This window comes from Chaetodon auriga, chromosome 13 (genome assembly GCF_051107435.1).
Source record: "Chaetodon auriga isolate fChaAug3 chromosome 13, fChaAug3.hap1, whole genome shotgun sequence".
NCBI classification, from domain to species: domain Eukaryota; kingdom Metazoa; phylum Chordata; class Actinopteri; order Chaetodontiformes; family Chaetodontidae; genus Chaetodon; species Chaetodon auriga.
The window spans coordinates 14,638,512-14,665,516 of record NC_135086.1 but is presented as its reverse complement, the minus strand read 5'-3'; the positions used below and the strand labels follow the sequence as shown (position 1 = coordinate 14,665,516).

Genomic DNA, 27,005 nt, shown 5'->3' with positions numbered 1-27,005 from the left:
TCATTTAAGAAGCTGGCATAAACATCTCCACTAGTCACTGATCCTACGTTCCTTTCTTCCTTTTTTTAAAAAACTTTTGACCACTATAGACTAGGCATACTGCGTGCTGCATGCTTGATTTGTTGCAAAAATAGAAGCATTCAGCTCCTTTTGGTAGGTTACATCTTATGACAGTCTTTTTCAACCAAACTGAATCGACGGTCATCTTTCTGTTCAGACGCTACCGAGCCCAAAATGGACTTATTCATATCCTCGAACCGAAGGTAGCTGAGAGGTGTTACTTTGGATAAATTGACTGTCATATTTTTTCTTTCCCCCAAATCACAAAACAGCTGCAGTGTATGTGTAAGATTATGAGATGACTGGTGATGTTGTTCAGACATTTTTGGCACATATCTCTTACTCGATTTTCTGACTGCTTTGTCTGGTTGTTTGCTGAATTGTTTACACGTTTTCCAGCAGTTGACAAAATTCCACCGTCTCTTTTCAAGCCGTCCACGGATCATCGCTGACTTTCAGAAAACAATCCTTGGGATCAATGCGTGTTTCTTCATTGACTCAGGGATCAGATTTTGGCTTTTGGCTGTGACGTATAGCTGGCGTTTTTCCCCGACACCTTATCTGCCTGTCAAAACCTAGCCACCGTGAAACAAAGCCCCCCCCCCCCCCCCAAATGCCTCATTGCTGTCGTTGGATCTATCTTTAGCTGCACGTCTGCCACTCCTGTCTTGTTGACAACGTCTGACTAGACATGATGTGCAACTGGAGAGGATGTTTGCCTTTACGCTGCTCCTGAGGATGGTTCAGTGCGGTGTGTCGGCCGCCGCCGGGAGCTGTGTGTTCTGCTGTTTAGTTGCTTCCTCTCCCTCCCAGTTAAGAGGTCTGCTGACTAGAGAACACTGTAACAAGGTATCAGGCCTGATAATGGCCGTTGTCGGTAAACTGAGCTGTAAATGCCGAGTGAAAGGTAATGATCAGTGCAGGTCTCAAGGCCCTGCAGGTCTCCAAACAGCCACCAGCTGCTACCTGTAGTGCAGTCCTCTGCCATGCTCCACTTAGCAAGCTGACACAGAAGAGAGTGGCTTGCCCGCTCTCGTCTCATTCTCAGGGGCTTCTAGGCGTGTTGCCCATGTGGATCGAATATCCACACCAGTCTCCTCATGCCTCCACTTTATTACATGCTCCACAATAAATATCAAAGCCACGGCATAGTGCTACACATGCTGATTATGCGGTGCTTGTCATTCCTAAATGTGCTGCACATGGTGTAAGGGAAATCCATACATTAATCTAAGCTGTAATGATATTGGTGCACCCTGCAGAGGCCTATGGCACATGAATATTCCACAGCTATTAACCTTGAGGTCACATGTATTGTGCTTTTTGGTTGCACATTTGTCTTCTTGGCAAAGATTTATACAATGATAAGTCTAGTTTTTGTGTTGTTTATTTATTTATTTTTACGTGTGGGGGATTGCCTCAGGATGCAGGGCTGAAACAAACATTTTTTTTTTTATCATCAATTCACCTGCTGAGTATTTTCTCCATTAATCGTTCGGTCTGTACAGGACAATAAAGAAAATGCACGTCACAATTTGTGTTTGTTTCATCTGAGCAACAGTCCACAGCTGAAAAATAGTTGGTTTATCATCACATATGTCAAATAAAATGAGCAAATCCTCACAGGTAACAAGCTTGAGGCAGAAAATATTTGGCATTATTTGCTTTTTGACTGAAATCAGCTAAAACAATCAATCAGTTATCAAAATAATTCTGTAGTTAAATGCAATCACTTTTAACTCGGATGGTCATCTCCTTTGTACCAGAACACCTAGAATTCTCATCTCTGAACCCAAAGGTGTCAAGTATCAGCTTCAGAGACACATTTATGTTCAAATGCAGCAGTGAAGCCCAGTTTTGGGAGCGATCAACTAAAAAACAAAATATGTTGTTTAGAAAACGTATTCCTCCACAGCGGTTTCTTCAAAGCCTCTTAAAGTATTTCTCGTGCTGTGACAGAGGGCAGGTAGAGAGATTTTTTTTTTTTATCGTGCATTTAAAAATATTTCAATATGAAACAACATACCGTCAAGTCTGTTTTATCACGCGCACATCCTTGCACATGGCATGTTGCAGTGGAATATCTTGACATATTCACAAAAAAAAAAAAAATACTGACACATTTGCTGGGAGTCTGAAACTGTTCCAACATCTTTATTCCTGTCCTTTTTCCCTTCACGCTGACTCTCCCGAGGATGAAGAATACCATCATACCATTGTACTGTGCTGCTTTTATTGTAGACTGTTTTATGTCAGAGAATTCATTTCCTCTTGAACCTGTCCTCATTCACCCAAGGACAGAGACTCCTCTGTATCAGCATCCCCCGGTTATTTAAAACGCGAGCATGCCTTTCATTATGACTTCTGACATGACCCAAAATGTGATAGGAATAATGTCATTCGGTTTTGATTGATACGACTTCCGACTTGAACGAGAAACTTGGATATTCTGTACACAAAGCCCTCTGGAGACGCTATTAAAAGTGTGAAGGAAAGACTGTGTGGAATACACAGATTTATAGATCCATGCTGATGTTCATATGCACTGAATTTTATTCTCATGTGCTGCACTTCCTAAGGATTTGATGTAGTTTTCTTGTCGAAGTCTGATTATCCATCAGTCAGAGGGCATGTTCAGGAGTGCTATATAGAGTGAGACAAAAACGGTGAATCTCTCCTGCGTTCAGACTGTGTACATGAAGTGCCTTTGGATGTCTGAAAGCATATGACATTGAGTGATTATGATGAGTGTTGGATAGAATAGTGATTTACAGCAACCTCTGGCTAACCTCTTGATTCAGTTTTAACAAGGAGGTGAAAGGAGTTAGCAAACTGAGTCTGTTTAGGGTCAGATATAATGAGATCCTTACAGTGCGTCAGTTCTAGATATGATGCTCCTGAAGCCAAAGCATAACTTGCACAGTAATTTATTCATACGGTATATCCACCCACTTACTTCCTTGCAGTCAGACTAAATTCTTTAATTCATTTGGTCGTGCATTTGTCCATTGTTAGCCTGTCAATGCATACGTCTTGAGTAAGCCAGCATCATTAATTTGCTTCCTCTCTGAAATAACATTTTAAAGTGTATAAGTGTATGCCGCTTTGTGTTTGTGTCCAGGCTATGGATTCAATCATGTAGCTGAAGCAACCTTAGTCCCACACAAGCCAGCCTAAATCTCTCGAAACTCAGAGGCAACAAGATATTTATCAGAAAAGCGATCCGTTGAGAATTGCTTGAGCATCAGTTGAAGCTGTGAGGAAGTTGTATTGGAGATCTCTATATAACAACAGAAATGAGCAGCACTGTATTTTGGATTTGACAAATTTTGTGTGCAGCTCTGGATGGTTGAAGGGTGATCCCGTCGCTCATCTGACAAATAGGTTTAAGTGAGCTGTTTCAGAGAACAAATCACTTGATTCCACTTGTTTTCATGTAGGTTTACTTGATTTTGAGAGTTTTCCTCCAACAAGTGACTGTCTTTGTTGAGATAAAGTGGATTAATCTCATGTCACCAAGATGACTGATGATAAAGACAAGGCAAAAAAAATCCCATGAGCAATATACAAGACGTAATGTATTGGTCAGAAAAAAACTTTTTTGGAATCGTTTGTCGTGGCTCTATCACCAATGAAGCAATAAATCAGAGCATGTTCAGAGCTTGGCTAACGTCAGAGGATGGCAGATAAAAATGCAGGGAGGAGACACTTTGACAATCTTTACTTAACACATATGAACTCTTAATGCAAGAATTAAGTGTAGGACTGTTTTTTTTTTTAAAGGCGTCAAAATTCCAGGGACTTCGCAGTTGCCTTTTGGTGATAAAGTGATGTGACAAGGAATAAAAAGAAACTGTACTGACAGTAGGAATGTTGATCTCATTAGGACTCAGTGTGGCTTCAAGTGTGAATCCATAAAAAGTTTGTCAGGGGAACCATGGGACACAGCAGATGGCAGAGCACATATGCTGTGGGTCTCTTTGGCCAGGTACACTGATGAATACTTCTGAGAGGTGGCCTACCTTTGCTGGTATGCGCAACAACTCGGACACTTAATTCTCCAGACTGACTCATAAATTGAGTTTGTAAAAGATGTACAAGCTGTAATGTCTTCATATCGACAACTTTAGTATTTCTAAATGTGACAGACTTTAGGAATGATTACTGTATGTGTTAATATATGCAGTTTTGAAATGCTCGTTATTGCGAAGGGGACTGGAGGAGCGGGGAAAAGCTGGGAGTTTGGATATTAACGTTGCATCAAACTGCACTTTCTTAGTGACACCGAACTTACATGAGTGTGACTCCAGCCATTACAACACTTTTTTGAAAGGCAGGTAGGAGGTGTTAATTGAATGTTCTGAGTAGTTACCAGTGACAACAGATGCAAGAAAGAAAACACTGGCTAAATAAGGATACAACATACAAGCAACAGTGAGTGCATCTGAAACAGAGACAGGAAAAGTACCTCCCCTCTGCAGAAACACAAACACAGAGAAGCTTCCCATCTGAAAACTCTTTAACCTTAACTCCTTAAGGATGGGGAAAGGGTTACCAGTGCTTACAACAAAGCAAGTATTCGTATTGTATTTGCAGCCCATAAAAAAACAATGCTGAAATCTATTAAATGGAAGCTATGCATTGTAAAATGTGAGCACATCTCAGCAGGAAGCAGGTAGAATGTAAATGCCTTTGCAGTGCTTCATCAGCAGTGATAATAGGATAGCTAGTTTGATTGACACTCCATTTGATTACAGACAGGGAAGTGACATGAAGTAATTGCCGCTCATGATGACAGCTTGTATGGGTGTTAATAAAGCACTGAGTGCATGCATAAACCCCTGTCAACTTTACATGTTAACACCAGAGATGTAACATTAGTATGTTTTGAATTGGCTGCCTGTTTTGTCATTGATATGTTAATGTGAGTAAGATCTGCTGCTTTCTGTGCATGTTAAACATGATATTGTGCCAGGTTATGTATCCTTCTGTTAGTCAAATAAAGGACAGGGAATTGGTTGGTACAGTAAAGCTAAGCAGGGAGAAGTATCCTTGTTTCACCCTCACAGTCCTCTTAATTCTGAATGACTTGCCAAAGGCCAGCTTTGATACAAGGCTATTAGTGGAAAATAATTCCCCCTTAGCTGCTAAAAACAGGATCACAGACAGCTTCAGGTGGAAGCCATATTTTGTACCATCCCAGCAAAACAACAACAAAAACAACAACAACAACAACAACAAAAAACTTCTGCATAAGACTTGGCTCAGTGCAGATCCAAGCCATCCCAAAGCTGTGCTCAGACACTTACCTGAAGAAGGCTTTTTTGAACGTCTTACCACAAACCCTTCGCTACTCTCGTGGGTCACAGTCACATCATTCTAGTTTTCTCTTGCAAATAGGAGACATGGGGAGATAGAAAAGCTGATAGTCTTGCAGCTGGTAGACTTCATCCCAGAAAACACATTTTTGATTTCGCACAGTCTTGTGATGTTAGAAAAAATAACTAGCCCTACATTTCATGTGTCTCCACGTGTCTGTGTGAGGGGGAGACAGAAGGAGACAGAGAGGCACTTCTTTGAGAGTTTAGCAATGCCAACATAATGTTTCACCTCCTCCCAAAGCCCAGCTGATTGTCGGGAACGTACCAGATACACAAATCAATTACAGAGAAGTGGATTATGCTGCCGGAGTGTTTCGTGAAGTTTCTGTTCCATCTTGTAGGAACGTTAGGGGTGATACGGATGCAGTGACAAGCAAGCGATAGCCCTAATTCAGTCACTTCAGATATTTTCCAAAAAAGCATTTCGAAGAAAAGTTTCAGTTGCCAGTAGCCCTCAAACCCTCAAACTCTGCTACATTTTTCTTTTAATTTTTTATTTTTCTGCCTTTTTTTAGTGATGCATGGGCTTCTAATGACAGAAATGCACTCATCAGTGTTAGAAAGGAGAGTGCAGGGCTTGGATTTAGTGCAGTGGACCTTGAGATGATAACTGCCCACGGCATCTTCCAACCACCGCACAAGACCAGCCAGACTACATGTCACCGCAAGTGGTGCCATCGCCCAAGGAGGAGATGGAAGAGAGTCAGGATAAGAGCTAAGTTAAGCCAGTTTGGTCCTAAGGTGATTCCTCTACCCAGCCTACTCCTGGCTAAAGTCTGGTCGCAGGAAAATAAGACGGGTGGAAGAAGAATTTGGCCAAACTCAGCTGCTGAGAGACTGTTGTGCCCAGGTCTTTACAGAGACCTGCACCCTAGATCAAGCTATTGGACTTGATGAGCGGACTGTGCTCCACGCCGACAGAACACCAGACTCCAGTCAGACGAGGGGAGGCGGACTCTGTGTTCACATCAGTGATGCTTGGTGCTCAAATACCGTCAAGGTGGATGAGCAATATTTCCCAGACGTCGAGTTGTTAATGTAAAGATGTTGAACATACTATCTGCTCAGAGAGTGTTTGCTGCTGTTTACATTCCTGCAGGTGCAAATTCAAAAAATTCAGTACAGGAACTGTTTGAGGTCATTAGCAGTCACATGACAAAACAGCCAGATGGTATTTTTAGTGTAGCTGATGATTTTAATCAAACAGACCTCAGAACTGATTAATTAAAATTCCCCGAGCATGTCCACATCCCCACCCGGGGAAGCAATACTCTGGGCTATCAGTCCATATTTCCCTACGTCTTCTGTCTTCTTACACCAATAAAAAGGGTCAAACCTTCAGATGTCACCACCCAGGAGGACCCCATCCGTCTTGAGGACTATACATCATCAGTGACATCATAGATCAGCAAATGTGTTGATGATGTTCTGATCACAAAGGCAATAAAAGCTTTACCCAACCAGAAAGCCTGGGTGAATGGAGAGGTGAGGATCACTGTCAGTATCCACAGCAGATGTGGGAAAAATCCTGCTGAGTGTGAATATGAGCACAGCTGCTGGGCCTGATGACATCGCTGGCCGTGCACTAAAAACATGTGCCAACAAGCTAGTTGATGTAATTCCTGAACATTTTAATAGATCACTGTCACAGGAGAGCTTTTCCACCTGCTTCAAGACTGCCAACATCATCCAGTTCCTAAAAAGTCTGCAGTGACGAATCAAAGCGACCACCGCCCTGTGGGACTCACCCCGAATTCTGATGAAATGTCTTGAAAAACTGGTTCTCCAGCACATCAAAAAACAACTTCTCAGCCAGTCTGGACCCACACCAGTTTTTATTGAGAACAAACAGATCCACAGAGGATCTCCACAGGCCCTCACTCAGGCTTCACACACCTTGAAAATAACAACACCTACTGTACATCAGAATGCTGTTTGTTGATTTCTGCTCGGTGTTCAGCACAATCAAGCCCAGGAATCCGTGAAACTGATTGCACTGCAAATGTAGCACTCTGGACTTGAGTACAATATAAGATATTCCTCAGAAGCAGACCTCATACAGTTTGGATTGGTGGTCACAGCTCCTCCACTGTAATGCTCAGCACCAGACCTCCCACCTTCAAACAATGATGAGATATTACTGCTCAAATTTGGCAAACCCAAGGAAATGATTGTTGATTTTAGAAAACATCAGTACTGCTGAGGTGGAGCAGGTCCACCCTGGTAAAGAAAGCACAGAAACAACAATATTTCTTTAAGGAAACTTGAAAAGGCCAAATTCTGGAGCCAAGTTCTTGTTAACTTTTACAGAGGAGCAACAGAAAACATCCTAACAGGAAACCTCACAAATTGGCATGGGATGTGTACGGCCCAGGACAGGAGGGCTCTGCAGTGGGTGATTAACACCACGCAGAGCATCACTGGCAGCCCTCTACCGAGCATCAGTGATATCGATGAGGAGAGGTGCCTGCACTAAGCTCAAGGATACTCAAAAACAATACCACCTCAGAATGTGCTCCCCCTGCTGCTGTCTGGTGAGATCCGGAGATATCTGCTGCTGTACCACCAGACTACAAGGCAGCCTCTATCTCAAGGTTGGGAGACTCCTCAATTCATCCTTCACACTCCAGCATAAATACAAGCTGCTCATTATTCTTCTTCTTCTTATTATTATTATTATTATTGTTGTTTTTATTCAGTAAACCCTTCAATCTGAAAACACCTGAAAGCTTGAAAAGTGCTATATAGTATTATTTATCCATTTACCGAGTGTTTGTTTTGTGAGTGCCTCAAAAGGGACTGCAACTTGAATTTCATTGTACAACCCTGTGCTATAGAATGATAAATGCTTTTGTATGTGTAAAGAAGAGGGTGGAGGGGTTAAAGAAATGACTGGTTAATGAAAGTGTAAGCACTAAAATGAGCTGAAGTGTATTGAAAGCAGTCAAAGATTCAATGGAAGTGTAAGTCCTGAGAGTAGCTCAAGTGAGTGAGACGACTGCGGAATGTAAGACATTAAAGCAGCTGAGGTGTTGGGGTTAATTTAAGCTGCAGTTGACTAAAAGGAGTGTGGATTTTATTAGTTTAGAGGAGGTGGAGTGTCGGGTGAAGTCCAAGGGCTGGGTTTAACTAATAAATAAGTAGTTTGTTTGATGTATTGTGTGACCACATGGGAAATGATGTGTTCAAGGATGGGACAGGCCTTTAAAATGTTTGCATTAAAGGTCTTGTTGTTGTACAGTTGCCTTGTGGGGCACCCAACATTTTCTTAGTCTTAACTGGTTGTTTAATAATGTGCGGTCTTTATGGATACTCAACAGTGAGTTTAAATTTGTCTCATATGATATATGTGTAATATTGCAGTAACTGTCAGTCTGTTCATCCTGTCCACAGTCCCTGCAGATAAAGGGTTTAGGTTCAGATCTCTGTGCCAGTCACAGGTGCTGTTGCAGCAGCCAAAACTGAACAAGAGTTGGCAGAACATTCACTAAACATCTACACCAGGATCACTACAACCAACCTGTGTAACTGGCCTTTACTGTTTACCACAGAGACACTTCCACATAGTAATCTGCCAAATGGCAACATCAACATCGCTTAGGCTCCAATAAACATGATTTCACACTTTAAAACCAGCAAAAAACTCCCTCCAAAAAAACAACATCCTAACTGTCAGCAGTTTGACTACAGTCGCATTGCTTATGCTAAGATTAGCAGGACAGTTTACAGCCACAAGACGTGTGCGAGATGGATATGAAGGAGTCTTCATATCCATATAAAGCTAGTGTGGGTTGTGACAGCACAGCTCTTGTTTGGCAGGCTGTTGGCAACTTCACCATCACTTCACCTATTTCCTTCAAAGATTTGACAAGGCCGTGTGGAAACAAGCACTTCACATACACAGACAGGGATCTAACAGTGTCATGAAATATGAATTTCTTCCTTTTGGTTTCTGTCTTTTGTTTCTCAAAAGAGACCACAAGACTTTACAGAAGAAATATGTCTGAAAAGAAATCACAAACAAAATGTAGTGTAATGTAATGTTTGAAGGCTTATAGTTGTGGACAACAGTGGAGGACTACAACAAAAAGGACTATCAGGCTCCTGTTGCAAGCTCATTAGTAAGGTCAGCTCATCATTGGTTTCTGCCTTTTCATGTTGTTCACAATAAATAATCTAAAATATCATCCAAACAATGTCAGTTAAGGTAATGAGCTATAAAATCTTGCTTAGTTTCTCTTTGCTGTAGCTGTCTGGGCCACACTCCATCCTGTCTCCTACTAATGTGTGGTCTGTGCTCCAGTAGATAGATTATCTGTGAAGCCTCAGTGCTGTTTTAACCTTGGTGAGTTAGGTCGTGGCACTTTGCTGAGTGCTAGAGTCCCTTGAAAGCACCTTCCCATATGTTGATGTACGACAGGTTTATTTTTAAGTGATGTTTCGCTCTGTTGAGACTGCAGGAGCACACAGTAGGTTTGTTGTTTCAAGATGGATTTTTTTTTTTTTCCCCTCCCGACATATCTGATGAAAAGGCTGCACTCAAAACGTGTGGCACGAGGGACTTGCCAGTAGCCAAATCCCTTTTTTTATGACTTTATTTTTTAGTGTTGATTTTAAAATACTAATTTTACTTGCTTTTCAGTTAGTGCGGTGTGGATCAGTGCAGGAAGTGTGTAGAGAGAATGGGGCTATGATGCTAGAAACGTGATTCATTGGCCTTATTAAACAAAACATCTGCAATGGGAGGTCCACTGAACGCTCCATTGACATATTTCCTCTGGAGTTTCTCTTTCCTCCAAGATCAAAGCCTTTCTAGTGGAGGTGCATACCCTAAATCTTTCCCTTGGTTTGTAATATGTGGGATGTTTATTCGAATGATTGGTCCTGCAGATCTCTATTGACATGCATGTTCATTATTATCCCTATTGACTGTGAATTAGATTAAACAATAATGGCACAGTTTTCTCAACAAGCTCCCTTGAATTCTGTACAAATAAAATAAGTTATTTTTTGATGGAAAACAAACACACAGGGGGAGAATGATGGAACACATTAAACGTCAAATTTCGTCACTCGTAGATAATACATACTGTAAGACACGTGTTATCAGAAAGGCTTACCAACCTCTGCTTCAGCTGATCTGTCTGTTGAAAAGAAAGATTTATGTTCAGTTTATGGACAGAAATCCTGCACAAGCCTGTGTTGATCTAGAGAGCAACAAAAATATTCTTTCTGTGTGTCTCACTGTCCCAGTGTGCAACACACACACACACACACACACACACACACACACACACACACACACACACACACGCATACAAAAATTGCTATGCTTACTGAACATCATTTAAATGAAATCATCAGCATTGCAGAGCCAGTATGCAGCTAAATAAGTAAGCTAAATACCATAAATCATGTTGCCCTGTTTTCTATTGAGAAAATGAGTTTGTGAGGACTTTTTCCACACCGACATACACTTACAATACTTGCATAGTTAAAGTATATATTTTTCCCAATGTTGTAGTTGATTTTACAGGACATTACAGGATATATTAAAATATGAACTTATCTAAGACCTTTTAAGATTGCCTGTTCTGCTTCATGGTGTTCTGCATACACTACTTTAACACTGTAATAGTGAAATTGCTGTTTTGTTTTGTTGGGTTTTTTTGTCCTTGTCAAAGAGAAATGATAAGTACAACATTACCTTGAGCGCTGAAATTCATCCTTAATCTTGGGATCACCACGTGTGTCAAAATAATCTCAACTCAGCGGCAGTTTTTCAGAGCTTTTAACCATCTCTCGATCTTCATCAGCGAGCGGAGCCGGCTCAGGTGTCATCACATCACTGCTATCACATGACCCACGTTACACGCTTAGCTAATATAATGGCACTGGAGCTATTTCCATTCGCTAACGATGACTGTGAGATACGGTTGAAAGGACCTTCAGATGATATTACTTTGTCACACACTGGTCACCGTTCTGCATGTGTTCCTTGATCTGCGACACCCAGGCAGCACATGCTTGTTCGTTTTCAAAAGTCTTCAATGGACTGTAGGTGTGAGCACTGAATTTCTGCATTCTCAGCTGAATTCATTCTGCATTAAGTATCATTACATACACATTTGTCTAAAGTACAATGCACACTAAGGAGGGGGCAAATATGTCTGTGATGATGATATTCTTTACTAAATACTGAAAAATATTTCTGCTTTAGTACTAGTTGGCTCTCCTCATGCTCGACCAGGTGCCACTGCTTGAGGTGGTGAAATAGTTTGTAGTGTTGCCCCCTTTTCTTCTTTCCGTCTCCCTGCTCTTCTTGCATATTATCATGGCTTCCTGTACATCTGATCTTTTGTAACCAAAGCCCTTCCACACTACCGAAGTCTGATTTTTTGGAACTAACTCCTCTGGTGTCACTGTTACTTTCACTTTCAGGCCTGCTCTTTTATCATGCTAAAAGTTACACTGGTATTATCGTGAACAGAATCATTTGGCACACCCGTACTTCATGTTAAAAATAATTTAAGAATCACTGAGTAGCTGAATAAAGTTATGATGAATTAAGTTATTTTCTGACCTGCTTGGGCTACACACAGCCGGTGTCACCTCTTCTGACACATCTCTTCCTCTTTGGTGTTTCTCAGTAGAAACATTGCTGGCTGATACAAACATGGCCAGACTTGGTGCAGGTTGCTTATGACATATTACATAAAATCGGGTTGTTTGTGAAATGTTACCTCGTTACCATTTGTAGTCGCCAGTGTATAAAAGGATCTTGTCCTCACATAATATCACTCACACAGTATGGTGCTCGCTAAGTGAAAGCCATTTCTCGTTCTGCTGCTGTGCAGTCTGTCCGCTGCTGCATGCAGGGAGAGTTTTACAGATGCCATCTGCTTACAGCTGCTTGCCTGATTGGAAGCTCAGACTCATTGTACATTAGGTCTGTATTTGTTCATGGTGAAACTGGAACCTTGTTTTATTGAGCTTTGTGTGGGGAAGAGAAGGCAGCTCATGTGATGTGTGTGCAGAGAACACAACTGAAAAAACTGAAAGTCCTCCATCTAAGTATCGTACTATTATACTGGAGATGTGATCATGCCAGTTGTAAATGAATCTTGTTCAAATGTGCCACATCGCATGACATCCTCACTACATAAAGGGCTTCTGTAAGTCTTACATTTGTCTTGAGACCAGTGGAAATCATGTCAGCTCAATTCATAGCTTGATTGAATTCCAGTAGCTGTCTTCAGTGACATTGTTCTTTATCATTTGTTGGTTTTGATAGTTTTATCACATGAATGTATTTGTATTTCATTTCCTGTCGTGCTCGCAGCCTCCCACAGTCATACGGAGTTTGAAATATATTGTCTGAGCGCTATCAGTCAGCAAGTCAACATTTGGGAGCGCAGAGGCAGAGATTCTAGAGCCGTGACCGACCCAGTGTCGGATCATTTGTGCCGATGTCGCCAATCGACATACTGATCCAGATTCCACAGCCTACATACACACTTTTATTTCAAGTATTCATTTTGAAAGCCTGATGAAGGAGTTGTCAATTTGCACTCTTTGAAATGATCTCAGTACTTCTGAGTAATGCATAAACGTACTGATGAGTAGTTGCTAATGTGTTGCTGTGCACTTGATTTGTTCAAGTTTTTCAAAATGTTAAGCAATTTGTACTCATACAGCTGTCTGTATGTGAAGACTACTTAACCTGCAGTTCAACTAAACTGCTTTGGAATACATTTAGATTCAGTGCATTTTTGTGTATTCTTTGCTCTTTTAATAAGAAGTGCTGCTTGGCTTACTACAGCCTCTTGTAGCCGTACACATAATACCAACATCAACAGTGACAACAATAATAAGACAGAAAGGAAGAGCTCTGGTGTCAGTGTCAGTATTGGTATTATCAGATATCCAAATTTGGGTGTCTGAATCGGATCAGTGCTGAAAAAAAGTGCATCAGTGCGTCTCTAACTGATTCGTAAGAGCAGCATCAGGTCTGAGTTGCAATCCCAATCATGCACATGCTCCTTTCTGAGTCTGCTCTTTGAGTTTTCTCCCGCTGTTTTGGCAGCTTCTGAGCATCACAAGAGGTCACTTAGCAGCCATTTTTGACTAGCAAGCTGCAACAGGACAAACCCACATCCAGACACGGATGGTCATGCCTTTTTGAAATAGAAGAAAATCATACTACAAATAGAAGTACAAGAGAAGAATGCAAAGCTAACACCACTATGATGATATTTAACAAGGAAGTACTTTTAAATGAATGTGATGCTCAAAATAACCCTGCTGTTGGCTTAAAAATGAGAACATTTCCCATCAAATTGAATGTGATTTTGGTCATTTAGTGTCAGCGCCACCCTGGTGGGTAAAAACAACCTTCACTTCCAGGTCAGATTGGACAGGTGACTTCCAAAAGGTGAGCACGAGCAGCTCTGATCATTACGAGCCTGAAAATCTCTATTGCGAGCTCAAATGTAGTTTCAGAAGTCCTCTTGTGTGTTCAGATCATCTGTTAGTCTCACCTCTCTGTCCCTCCTCGTGCACAAATCTCGTTCTGCTCTTACAGATCAGCTCCTCTCAAAGGTTGACTTGCAGACTGAGCTGCGCTCAAATTTGTTTTGTGCTTCCTCAGATCTTCTGTTGTCAATATACTTCCATAGGTTTCAGACTGTGAAATGTAGAAACGAATGCTGTTCAAGACAGTCTGCTTTATCTACGGCTCTTTTATAAACGCTGCTCGGGAGAACGGAATGATGTAGATCATTAACTTTTCATTCACTTCACTATTTTCCCGGTGTCATCAATTATGGAATGTGCAAGAGAATATTTTAAAGGAATGTATTATCTGTTCTCCCCACTGATTTAACTTTGATAACACTTTGTCAATGGTATTTCTAAAAATCATGTTAAAGGCACCAGCCATTGTTTTACTTCATCCATTTCTATAAAGAGGAAATTACAGTGAAAATGCGTATTTCTTTTCCTGTTGGATAAATGGTCTCTGACAAGGGTTTCATGTCGGTGACCATTTAAATGTCATCTGGTTGGTGAGCTACTGAGAGACTAAAAGTTTATGAATAGGAGTAACTATAATTCATTTGCATGTGGTCTATGCCCTTCTACTCTCACCCCTGCATTTGTTTTGTACTGTTTTGTGTTTAAAAGTATCAAACTGTTTTAGAGGGTGTATAACAGAGTGAAGTTCCGTAACTCAAGGATATTGAAATCATCTACCCAGAAACTTTGACATCATGAAATGGTTGTAAAACATTTGCTCTTGTATTTCATTACCAGCTCTTTTGTGCTGTTGTGTCTCCAAAGAAAGGCCACAAAGATTTGAAAAGTAGGAGGTTATTTAAAAAGTCTAAATATGTCTACTGTGAGCACAAGTTTGAATGGTTTAAAGCAGTATATCCAGCCATTCTCCATGGAAAGCAGCTAAAGCCTGCTTGCTACTTGCCTATTGATGATGGCATTATGTACACATTATTAAAACACACTGCCAAGCTACACGACATTGACTTTAACCAGCTCTGTCATTAATTGTATTTATTTTTCAAGTTACTATCATTCCATTAATATGCATCTGCGTCTAATTTCAAAAACATTTTCCTGTAGGCTGTTTTGGCTGTGCTACTGAAATGTCACTGCCATAAAGTCGCTCCTGTAAACTCTGCGCATCTCCAGAGAAAACAAAAGCTTCTGTGTGGCTGCTGATGGTGCGACTGAACACACAGGCTTTATGCTGTTATATAAGAGAAATGCTGTTTCTAACTGGTGAGGATGCTGACTTTGTGCCTGGGCCATGCAGCTTTAGCCTCAGTCATTTAGCATGATATCATGTAAGTAGTCAACAAGGAAATATTTAAACCTCTCTTTACAGGGCTGCCTGTAGTCAGCTGGAAATATTAAAAGGTAATTTTAGGAATTTTAAACTTGGGCACAAAAAGTTTTGGAATTGGTCCAGTTTGGTGTCAGCCGGCAGCCACCACACAGGCTGCAACGGCTGCACGATAATCCTTGAGGGCAACTGCGGCTGTCAAAGAATGTCCACTAAAAGTGTTTGTTTTTGCCAGTGACAGGCTCAGATCGTTATTCAGAGCATCCAGCAACGTTAGGGAGAGGATCCCGACAGAGATGGATCTTTCTGTTAACCAGAAACAGCCACTATGTCGCTCTCCTCAAAGCCACCAGACTCCATTGATGAAAACAGCCATTTTTCCTTGCAGATCATCATGAAACACACTTCATTTAAACTTGAGGGAAACAAAAATAAAACTCACCCAAACCATCTTAGTGAGTGTTTCCATTGTTCCAACAATCACCAACTCTGCTTTGGTCAAAAAATAAACTCAGTGAGTTAGGTGTGAAAGTATTCTGGCTCGACGTGGTGTTTTCCCCGCTACCTCTGACACCAAATCTCCCTCTCACTCCTCCCCTGATATTTTCACATCTAACTTGTGAATAAAGTGTAACTGAATTTCCTGTGATTTTGCATTGCAGTCACTACTCTCTGTACAGAAATCGCAGGTTTTATAAAGTATTTCTTGAGGGCTTGCAGTAATTTTGGACATGTTCTAATTCATGTGCTCCCGTTATGTTACATTTATTGAGACCTGTTTTCTGTCCTATTTTGCAGGTGAACATCTCCGTGTATGTCCTCAGGGAAACACGTGTTGCACCCAGGAAATGGAGGACAAATTTGGCCAACAGAGTAAACATGACTTTGAGAATCTTGTTGATGAAACGAGTCATGAATTGAGAAGCACCTTTGTTTCCAGACATAAAAGGTTTGATGGTAAGTCTTTTTTTATGTCTTGTTTTTGCCTAATGCTCTACGCTGATTAATTTTCCTGCTTTTGTCTTTCTTTTTTCAACAGTCTTAATGGTCAGTCACAGTAGAACAAAATGCTGCAAAGAGGAAAATCAAAGGATTGAGACTGTATGAGTTAATTTGAAAAGGTTCACTGTTTGTAGTTCTGTAGCTGCCCTCCCTCAAGAGGAGACGAGATGTGAAAATCTCATTAATATGCCTCGGAGTGGAAAACCCTCTTGTTGGATTAGACAAACATGGCTTCTTGCACAGCAGATTGACAGCTTGAACAGGACTACAGAGCCAAATTCTGCATTATTAAGGTTGTTTGGTGGTCTTGTGCTGTGTGTGTGATCTTGTCTTACCCCCATGGTAACTGTCTTGACCACCACACATCAGCTGTGTTTCTGCTGTGAAAGGGGGCGTACTCATTACTGAACCAAGCCTCACTCTGCCTCCCCACTTCTCCCTCTTGGTCCCCTTCTCTCTAGAGTCAGCTCCTTCTTGTTACAGTTTAATGAGAAATAATAATCCCTCCAGCTCCCAACATTATACTGTGTGGGAAGCAGCAACTTATCACTGTGGACAATGGTGAGGGGTGGTGGAGGTGAAAATTGTCAAGCATAGCCACCTGTCAGCTTTGTCAAACCATTTATTATGAATGCAGCATAAAAGCTTTCAATTAGTTCATCACTCAGGAGCCTTTGAAAGATTACTGTATCTGAATTCTCTTTCTCTCCAAGTGAATGGCAGGACAAAACTCAACTCTTAAGGAAAATGCCCTAATGGTTCCTTTTTTCAAATCAAAGAATATTGGATTATAATACTTAGTTAATGTACGTTAAGAGTGGCGAGACACGAAATCCAAAAATGACCCTCATCATTAGCACTTAACCCATGGCATATTGTGTATATACAGTATAACAAACCAGCATATTTAAAACCCCAGATCAGATTTTGCTTCCTGTTCTTGATGAATAGTAGTAGTAGTTTCATCATTTCTAGCTGTTACCATGAAGAAAAGCTTCCTGTAACCGTCAAACTTTGGCAACCTTGACTCAAATAATGGGTGATTCATCAGTGCCAGTACAAGCAAACTTTATCAAAGCGCTTTCCAAAATAATGGATACAAAGAGCTTTACAGGAGGAAAAAAAGAGAAATGTAGAAACCACAAAATATAAAGTTACACAATCTAGAAAAGCCAAAGAAAGCAGAAGTTTTAAGATGTTTTTTAAAAATGTGCTGAGACTCGGAGGCCATGCGGGAGGCTGTTCCACAGTCGAGGAGCAGCATCAGAGAAAGCGCAGTGACCCGAGTCTATGCTCAACATGTTGCCATCTGTAAGCACTCTATCATTGTGATGATAATGAAATGAAGCTCATTTATTCTCCAGTACATGAATCACATTTACTATGATCAATATATATTATCTTGTCCTCCTGTGACATGGTTTGCATATACAGTAGCATGGAAACGAGCAGGAGCGCTCGCTCATAAACGACACTCATCCGGGTTCATTTTGGGTGACGTTAGTGAATCCAGCATCCTGTAACTGCACTTCTGCTGACATTTCCCCCGCTCTTTATTTCAAATCTATTTACTCGCTTGTCATGTGTGGGATTTAAATTGCTGAACGACAGTCTCCCTGTGAAAACGGAGGATTAGGAGCGATGAATCTTCAATTACATCTGGATTCAAAATTGTGCCACCTGTGCAGAGCTGAGACTACTGAGCTGATGGTACACAACATGCAGACCAACAATGCAAAATTGATTTCACTGAAAAAACACTACACTAATAACACCATGCACATTGCTAACCTTTTTTGTTTTTTTGCCTTGAATGGTTGTGATATTAGCAAACCCCAACATCTCTGATTTCATGTCCCTGACTGCTGGTTTGAGTTAAAGCTTATCTACAGTAAAAAACATTCTTGCAGCATGAATATAATCTCTTAGATCACATTATTGAACAGCAACACTCTGTTCTGATTCTGTTAATCCAAAAGTTAAAAGTAATCTTTGTCCAGCAGCAGGAGGTCAAAGCATAGATTTTCAAACGGGGCTATCTAAGTACATCCAGTGTCAAGTGAATAATGTTTGAGTGATTTAATAGCGCAATTTGATCCTCACCAGTCAATGTCTTGTCTTTCTGTGCTTCTTTTCAAACTATGCAAACATATTATATGAAACAAATACTATTCAGTTACAGATGATTGCCCAGAAGCTCAATGTCACGATGCCTGGGTGATGTCTGTCTGTTTTTTCCAGGAATATACACTTCTTTAGCTCACATGTGATTCCTGGAAGCGTGCATAAATAAATAAGTGTTATTTTGATCAGCCGCTGTCAGGGTAGTGAATGTCACCAGCGGGACTCTGGTCGGGGGGGGGCGGACGGGGGGGAATGCGGGTTGTCCAGCAGCACTTAGATGCATGACTGCAGGCACCCTCTCTTCCTCTTGGGCATTGCTGCCACTCTCCATAATTTCATCAGTGTCAAAGCAGATGCCACATGCAGGTTTCAGCTCGGCAGCCCTCCGCTGTCTGGAGACCTTGTGTCTGCTGAGGGTCTCGCTGACCACCCGCTCGGGAAATCTGAGATATCGATTACGCGATTTGAATTTCGCCCTGATCTCTATGTGCCGTTAATTGAATCTGAGTGTTGAAAGTTGTGCGGTTATTAGTTTAAACAGGATATGTCAGATGAGATTTTAGCAGCAAGTAAATATTAGAAACAAAAATCATCTTTCAAGTATTTGAAGCACGATTTGTTTATTATAAGATTCCTGCCTTTCTCTGACTCCGGGTTCCTTAAAGACTATTTTCTCCTCATGAAGCAGCCTTAAAAATAATTCTGTTGGCCTTGATACTCAGTCTGAGGACACAGTTAAAGATCCAAACAATACAAAGCTGTTAGTTCATTTAGATGCTCTTTACCATCTATTTAGCACCTCATTCTGGAGTCCCACCTACAAACTCATTGTGTGTGTGTGTGTGTGTATGTGTGTGTGTGTATGTGTGTATTTTCTTCTCTTCATGCAGAGTTTGTGAGGAGTGTTACTGTAGCTGACAGTAGCTGGCCAGCCCACGCATACCTGACACCGTAGCCTATGTGTCACAGTGAGAGGGCACAGTCTCGACTATGCCAAGACCATTCGAGCAGAAATACAGAAATATCCACAGCAACCGGTGTTACACAGTACAGCTGTGTGAGTCTAAGAGACACACGGCTTCATGTGAAAACGCAGTGCCAAACAGGCAGCCACAGTTACTGCAGTTTGTTAATAAAATCTGAATATTCTCATTGTTTCCACCGAAACACTTCTAAGATCCCTGGAAACAGCTCCTCCAAGAAATTAGACAAATGGCCGGCGTGGAGAATTTTTTTTTCCACTTTCTCATTAAAGATTAAGTTAATTGCTAATCAATTGTTGGCCCTCCTCTGACCGTGAACACCATGTTGCAGGGGAGCCAAACAGAATATTAATGTGGTCCACCCTCTACAATTGATCTTTTGGAGTCAGTGACTCCATCGCTGGGCAAAAATCTCCTGTTAGTCTATTAAGACAACGTTAAGCATCGTTTAGAAAACCACTAAAGACTGTTTTTAAAACTTAATTTAAGGTAGGTAAATGAGCTATGTTTGTGAATCGTTAGAATCTATCAAACACTTTTTAAAGTGTGCGCATCCTTTGCCGTTTTCGGTCATATGCACATATTTTCTACAACCGAAGACAGATTTGTAACAGTTTGAAAGTAAGCTTGTCGTGACACTGAGTCAAAATAATGTGTTCTTATGGAGAAGTAAGCCAATGTTAATATGAAAAAGAATGTGAACAACCAGCATGCTGCTGGGTAATGTTAACCCAGTATTGAGTTTTTGCTGTATAGATCCGGTTTCGGTCAATGGCTGCTGAGGGAGGTGAGAATTTGCTTTTCACTTTTTGTGCTGTTGTATAAAAATGCAAAAATGTTTCCACACAGTAAATATCACAGGGTAAAAGTGGCCCATTTGTGCATCTTTATACAAGAGCATAAAAAGTGAAAAGAAAATTCTCTCCTCCCTCAGCAGCCATTGTGCAGGTGCTCTTGAGCAAAGCACTTGAAATTACTCCACAAAAGCTGCCGACCATAGAAGGCCGCGGCGTGCTGGCCAGCTACCAGGTGCTGATGTGTGTGACGAGATGAATGTGAAGCTGGACGGTGCTGAAAAGGGCATGCTTGCTCAGCAAAAACCCCCTCCTATGTTAGGAAGCCATGTTGGACGGTCCAGTTGGGGACTGGAAGGGAAGGTCAGATTCAAGTGCCACAGTGTCTCCGCACATATTTGGAAAAACATCAGATTTGACTTAAATAATTTGTCTTGTGATTTGTTGTTTTGAGGACATTGCGTTATATATGAGTATCTCCTTAGATTAGATTACATCAGATTAGACTGAATTAGACCTTATAAATGGGACTTCTCCGTCCTCACTCATCAGCATAACATCTACTTTTAGATTTTCTTTTCATACGTTGCTCACAATAGGCACACCAGAGAAATGAACGCCAGAATATGGAGACATGAAATGTGCATGTTCTCCACAGAAGCTTAGCACTCACAGCAGCCCTCTGCAGCACGTCCTGCCAGACCAATCAATGACCCAGTTTTTGATTGACATGTGGAATTAGAAGTGGTCTTTTTCGGCAGCAAAATTGCTCTTTTCATGTACAGGCGTGAGAGCTCAAGGAGTTTGCATACCAAGCCCTGTGTGTTATATTATGCTGTTTCAATAATTCAATAAAAGTGAGAGATGGGCTGCCTCTTTGATTGGCTGTAGTCATGTTGGAGAAGACACTGAGTGGCTCTGCTGGAGATAACAGGCTGTTTAGTGGCCTGCCAAGCAAGTTATTTTTGCAGTTTTTTCAGGGCTGCTTCTCTGATAAATTGCAGATAGTTTTGACAATGTGTTGCTTGCAGGAATATGCTTTACATAGACAACTGACATCTGACAGATGATGAGAGAAATCTTCTTCTGCTGAATTCATTAATTTCCCGTGAGTGCGTTTGGCTCTTTTGGTGCCTTTTATCAGCGTGTGACCTTAAAGTCAAATGCTGCACTCAAAATAATGTGTTGTAAAATTGTCACCACACACAAATGCCTGCGAAAGACAGAACTTACAATGGGAAGAGCATTTTTTTATTATTATTATGCAGCATTTTAGTTAGTCCCTCAAGGGATTTCAGATTTTATATTCACAAGAATTAATGCAAATTCAACCAGTTTCTTGCATTTGTGAGCAATTCAACAATATTTCTTCAAAACTGTTCAAATTGAAAGGCTGTTTATAATGCAGAAAATAATCCAACTCTCAGCCAACTTTACAAGCTCAGGTCAAACAAAATCCTGCCTGACCCTCAACAAGCCAAGTATCTTGCAGATAGGGCCATAGGGCCTTTTTTCCTTCAAAGCTGTCTTTGCAGGCAGAGCTTATTCCCAGGGTATGGATTGCCCACAACAAGATCCATCAAATGATCATTTCCTGTTAACATCTCCTACATGAAACACAATATGAATAAAAGGTTGCATGAACTGCTTCAACTTTTTACCGAGGCCCAAGCTTTGACAAATGACAGTGAACGAATGATCTATGTTCCCAGTATTTTTCAGTGATTACGTGACCTCACTGTATTGCTTCTGAAATTTCCCTCTACTCAAACACCGTTTCACCAATTAAAATCAGTTGTTCAACTGTGCTGCTGTTGAACATTTCCTCAAGTTTTAGGAGTATTAAGCCATAGCTTTTGATAAGCATATCCATCTTAGGTGTTGATTACAACCTGACTTATGCTTTTGATTGCTTTGTTTGGGCATGAACATGTAAGAGTTGCGCAGATGTCAAATGCGGTCCAGTGAGAATTCTTATCAAAGATTGTAATTACAAATTAAGAAGAGTGAATTGTGGTGGAAAACCATCCCATTTTATTCTCCTACGTTATGGCTGGTCACAGTTCAGGAGACTTTGCAGTGATTAATTCTGAAGGCCTCTTCCCACGAGGCTCCTCCCAGTAGATGTCATCCCAATCACAGCTACCTCTGTTCCACCGATTCCAGTAGACTCCACATTTTCTGTTGTCTCAAGACTGTGGTCTGCTTATGAATGAAAAGCATGCAAATTACCGTTTTCCATCACCTAGCTCAAAGATTTAAAGTAAGCGCTGTTTCACAACTGCCGAAATAGTACTGACATCCATGAGAGCATCATCCAGCAGGTTTGTGTGAGAGCAAGCAGCTGTGGAAGCACAGCAACACACGCTTTCTCTTCATCACAGAGAGAATGGCACAGCTCTGTCCAAACAGTGAGGAATTTGGGCCAAACTGAGCTTTATCAGTGAAATGTAATGAACTCTCTGCAAGTTGGGAGCATTAGACTAAACCCCTGTCCAGGATTTCAACATCATTTTCCTCTGTTTGCAGCTTTTGCAGCCTTTCATTTGCACACACCTCTTAATTACTAAGATGAGTTAAGGATTTATGTGAGCTTTCCTGATCATTTTTAGTCTCTGACATTTCACTGAATTTGCTATTGTAAAATATGATCCCTCTCATGAATTTCCACTAATTAGATTAAGTTGTCTTTTTTTTAACTAAATATTTCACTCACTGAATTATACCGAGGTCATCTATAACAGCATTATTCATGGCAATCACTCCAAAACAGAGCTTAAAATGATATCAAATATACTGTCCACATTAACAATAAATTTAGCCTTAATTACATTGATTACATTCAATTAATATTTCAGCTGACGCACTGGGCTGAGAACTTGACTGCATTAGGATGCTTTTTTTTTCTAAAATGCACATTTTTAAATGGAATTAGTTTTGAAGCTGTCATTAATCAGTGTGCATATCGCTCAGCACCAGTGACTATTAAAAATGAGTCGCTCAAGCACAATCACGCTCGGAGCTTTGCATATTTAAATAACTGCTCACTGTAGTCTTTCATTAAAGAATGCTGAAAACAGTAATAACCATGCTTTGGCTAACATCACAAGTCCTGCATAGTGTATGTGCTACTAAAAGTCATATCCACTTAAGATAGCAGAAAAATATTTGTGAAAGTAAAGCTAATTTTATCAGATCCCCAGAGGAAATCTTACAGTTAATACTCACTGGTAGCTGATAACACATGCTAATGAACAATAATTAATTGCAATAAGAACAGAGAGTCTTAAGAAGCAGTTCTGGACCGGATAGATTTATTCAGGATTAGAAACCAAGCCTTTCTTCTGTGGCAAATGTGACCTTTACCCTCCAATCTAACATCAAGTGAGTTATAATAGCTGCTCGTTGCAGCTAAAAATACATTTGTCTCAATCAGGTATTAACATGGTGAAATAACACTGCCTTGCAGATGAGTCGCCTTTTTCATGTTACTTTCTGCTGGTGTGCAACAGGGGCAGCTCTCGATGTAACTCATCAGATGTGATTTAGCGTGGTGTCATTAAGAGTCATGCCATTTTGTTTCTCTGCCACTGTAATACGTAATCTCTCCTGCATTGCTGAGCGCTAATGACCACTTCAGATCCATTACAGTTTTGTCAGGGCCGTTCTGATGAGTGACTGTAATGTGAAAGCCTCAGGAGGATGGATCTCTTAGTGGATATGTGGTCAGAGCATGTCATGCGCCCCAGCTACCATGCTTTTGCTGCACAGATGCTAATTCAGAACATACTGATTGTGAAATGTGCAAGGCTATTAATACTAACAATGGATCAAATGACTATAATGGGAAAGGTGATGAAACCACAAAGAATTATCACCCAGTTCTTTAGTTCCCTTCAACAAGGGTCCAGCAGTATACTATGGTACATGGAGTGCCTTTACTTTTCTTGATTATACTTAGCATGCGTTTACTTAAGTAGCATTTTCAGTGCAGGACTTTTACTTGTAACAGAGTGTTTTACAGTGGGATGGCATCTGAATACCTCCTCCATCACTGCCTGCAGGGAGCTGGTTTCACTGACAAATGTCTAATAAACCCACTGCACACTGCCTGCCCAGCACCAAACAGCAGACACACAAAGTCAACATTGAGCTGGTGAACATAGTGCACAATTTAGCACTCTGAGACCAAAATAGAGCTAAAAGGAATGTGATTAATTGACTTAAAGTTGTATGGTGTCCGGAAACATGGCTTCAAAGAAATGCAAATCTGTCTGGTTGTTTGCTAACATGTTCACCAAATCAATTTCTTGAGGTTGATATAGCAAAAAATAAATCTTTGGATTGGACATATTACTCAATAAAAAGACAATAACTGAGGAATATAAGACTTTCTAGAATCTTCAGTGCCCTTCAAGGGAATGGAGTCTCTTATGACTCGTCTTGAACTATTTCACTTTGCAGTTGAATGTGCAGAGTTTTGAAGCCTATTTAAAATTTAATCTCAGTCCTTGAAAGACAGGACTATCATTATGGATAGCAGATGGTCAGAAATATTATCATCTCATCCCAATTTCTGGTGAGTTATAGAGGTCATGAGGCAAACAACAAGTGGTGCCTAAAAAGGAGCTTGCAGAATGACTGCAAACCATACCGATGAACTGTATTGTGGACTCATAATCATGCTGAAGAATAATTTATTGCACTTAAACTGACAGCCTTATGCTCTGTGCATGTGGAGCAGCACAGTGCAAATCTGTATATCCCCTTTCTACCAAGGTCCAGGAATGCATTTTGGGTTTAAAGGTGAGATATGGACAATACAGGCCTTATACACCGCAAACACCGAACTTATTGCTTTCCAGAAATATATGAGGAATGCTCCCATTGCAGTGTCAGAAGAGGCTTACTGGAGATAAAGATCAACAAAGCTGTGAAGTCTCTTCAAAATGAAATCATCATCAGAAGCCCTAATTGATTTGCTCGTTTGGCATTTTTTGGTTGTCAGTGTTGCAATCAAGCAGACATTCTTTTTAAGATGCGTTCCATCTTGCAATCAGACACATTTAATGTCATTTTACTGCATTTGTTTTAATCTCAAATTTAGGCAAGGTTCCCAGTGCATCTTATCAAGGCATGTCTATGTATGCCATGTACAGTATGATCTATATCAACACACTCACACATGAAAGAAAATCACACAGTAACACTTATTTTTTTCTTCTCCATCCAGAATTTTTCCTGGAGCTACTGGAGAACACGGAGCGGTCCCTGAATGAGATGTTTGTGAGGACTTACGGAAAGCCTTACATGCAGAACTCGGAGGTCTTTGAGAACCTGTTTGCCGAGCTGAAGCGCTATTACACAGGAGGAAATGTCAACCTGGAGGAAATGCTTAATGACTTTTGGTCGCGGCTGCTGGAGCGTATGTTCACACTGCTCAACTCGCAGTACGTCATCACCGAGGACTATCTGGAGTGTATCAGTAAGTACACCGACCAGCTCAAGCCCTTTGGAGACGTGCCCAGGAAGCTGAAGGCTCAGGTTACCCGGGCATTCATCGCTGCACGCACATTTGTCCAGGGGCTCTCTGTTGGCCGGGAGGTGGCTCAGAGAGTGTCTAAGGTAAAACTTCTCACCGCTCTCAGTAAAACTTTAACTGGATTATAAAACACCTCATCAACTGCTTTGCTTATGCCATTTGCAAACCTGAAACAAAACCATATTTCAGTTGATTTCACTGCTTCTCCATTTGATTCTGTTGGACAATATTCAGCATTTGACCTCAGCTGAAATTAAGATTTACTATGTATCCCGTGCACATTTTAACAAGCCCAAGGTCTTGTTTGGTGCTCCTGCAGAAGCACACATTTTCCGCCTGGTTTTCCACTGCGAACACATTCCTCACAGATACTTTTCTGACTAATGTGTTCTCTCTTGGCGCATGTCCTCAGGAAGTTTTGGGACTCAAGGCGGCTTGTTTAGGTGCTGTCTAGAAAACAGCGATGAAGGGTATGCGGATTGCTCAGGAGAAATGCACAAACAATGAAAAAGAAAAGAAAATTCTGCCATCACTGTTTATTGCTCTATTGCCTAATATTTGTTCAGCCAGTATACAGAAGCCATTAATCATGCTGTAGCCTTAGAATTCTGTTTGATGCGATGTAATCGTAATGCAGCTTCTGCAGTATATCATACTGCCACTGGGAGTGTGTGTAGTTTTGATCATGTGCAAAGTAAGATTAAAGGAAAAGCAAGAAGGCTAAGGCTTGGATTTAGTCACACTCAACAACAGCAGGGCTGTTTCTGCACGCCTTCTTATGGGATGAGAGAAGCACCGATAAACACTACTCTGCAAATCCCCAGCCACCCTGGTTTCCTTTCACTTCTGTATAGATATCAGATAGATTGGATTATCAGCTCTATTATAAATATTTATAGACATGCTATAGAGTAGATAAACAGAGGGTGATGGAAATATAGTAACCCTCAATCATGAGACACACAGAGGCAGACGTGAAGGAGAAGACACTGCTGTTCACTAAGAAATCCGACATTCATTTTCTTGTACTGCCAGCATGGTGCACTCAGTGAACTTTAACCATGTTCCCTTCACCCCCCACCCCCTTCACCAGTAGTAGCTGTGAGGCTCATTTAGAAGCTGCCACAGAGGATGTGTTGTTAGTATGCGTTTACTGAGTTACACTCTGCGTTTCTTACAAGCCAGCATGTCCCAGCGTCACCTCTTGACATTTCAGTGAGACCTGAGATCCAGGTCATGTGTCTGAGACTGCAGCCCTTT

General features: G+C 41.0%; 1 protein-coding gene across 2 annotated transcripts in view; it reads left to right on the top strand.

The window, feature by feature from the left end:
• The window catches only part of gpc6b (glypican 6b), an 80,717-nt gene that overhangs the window by 5,736 nt on the left and 47,976 nt on the right, over positions 1-27,005 (top strand). For both annotated transcript variants that reach the window (XM_076747228.1, XM_076747227.1), the window contains exons 2-3: positions 16,099-16,257; positions 25,437-25,828. In XM_076747228.1, coding sequence (XP_076603343.1) covers positions 16,099-16,257; positions 25,437-25,828 — 551 coding nt within the window. The remainder of the gene's footprint in view (positions 1-16,098; positions 16,258-25,436; positions 25,829-27,005) is intronic.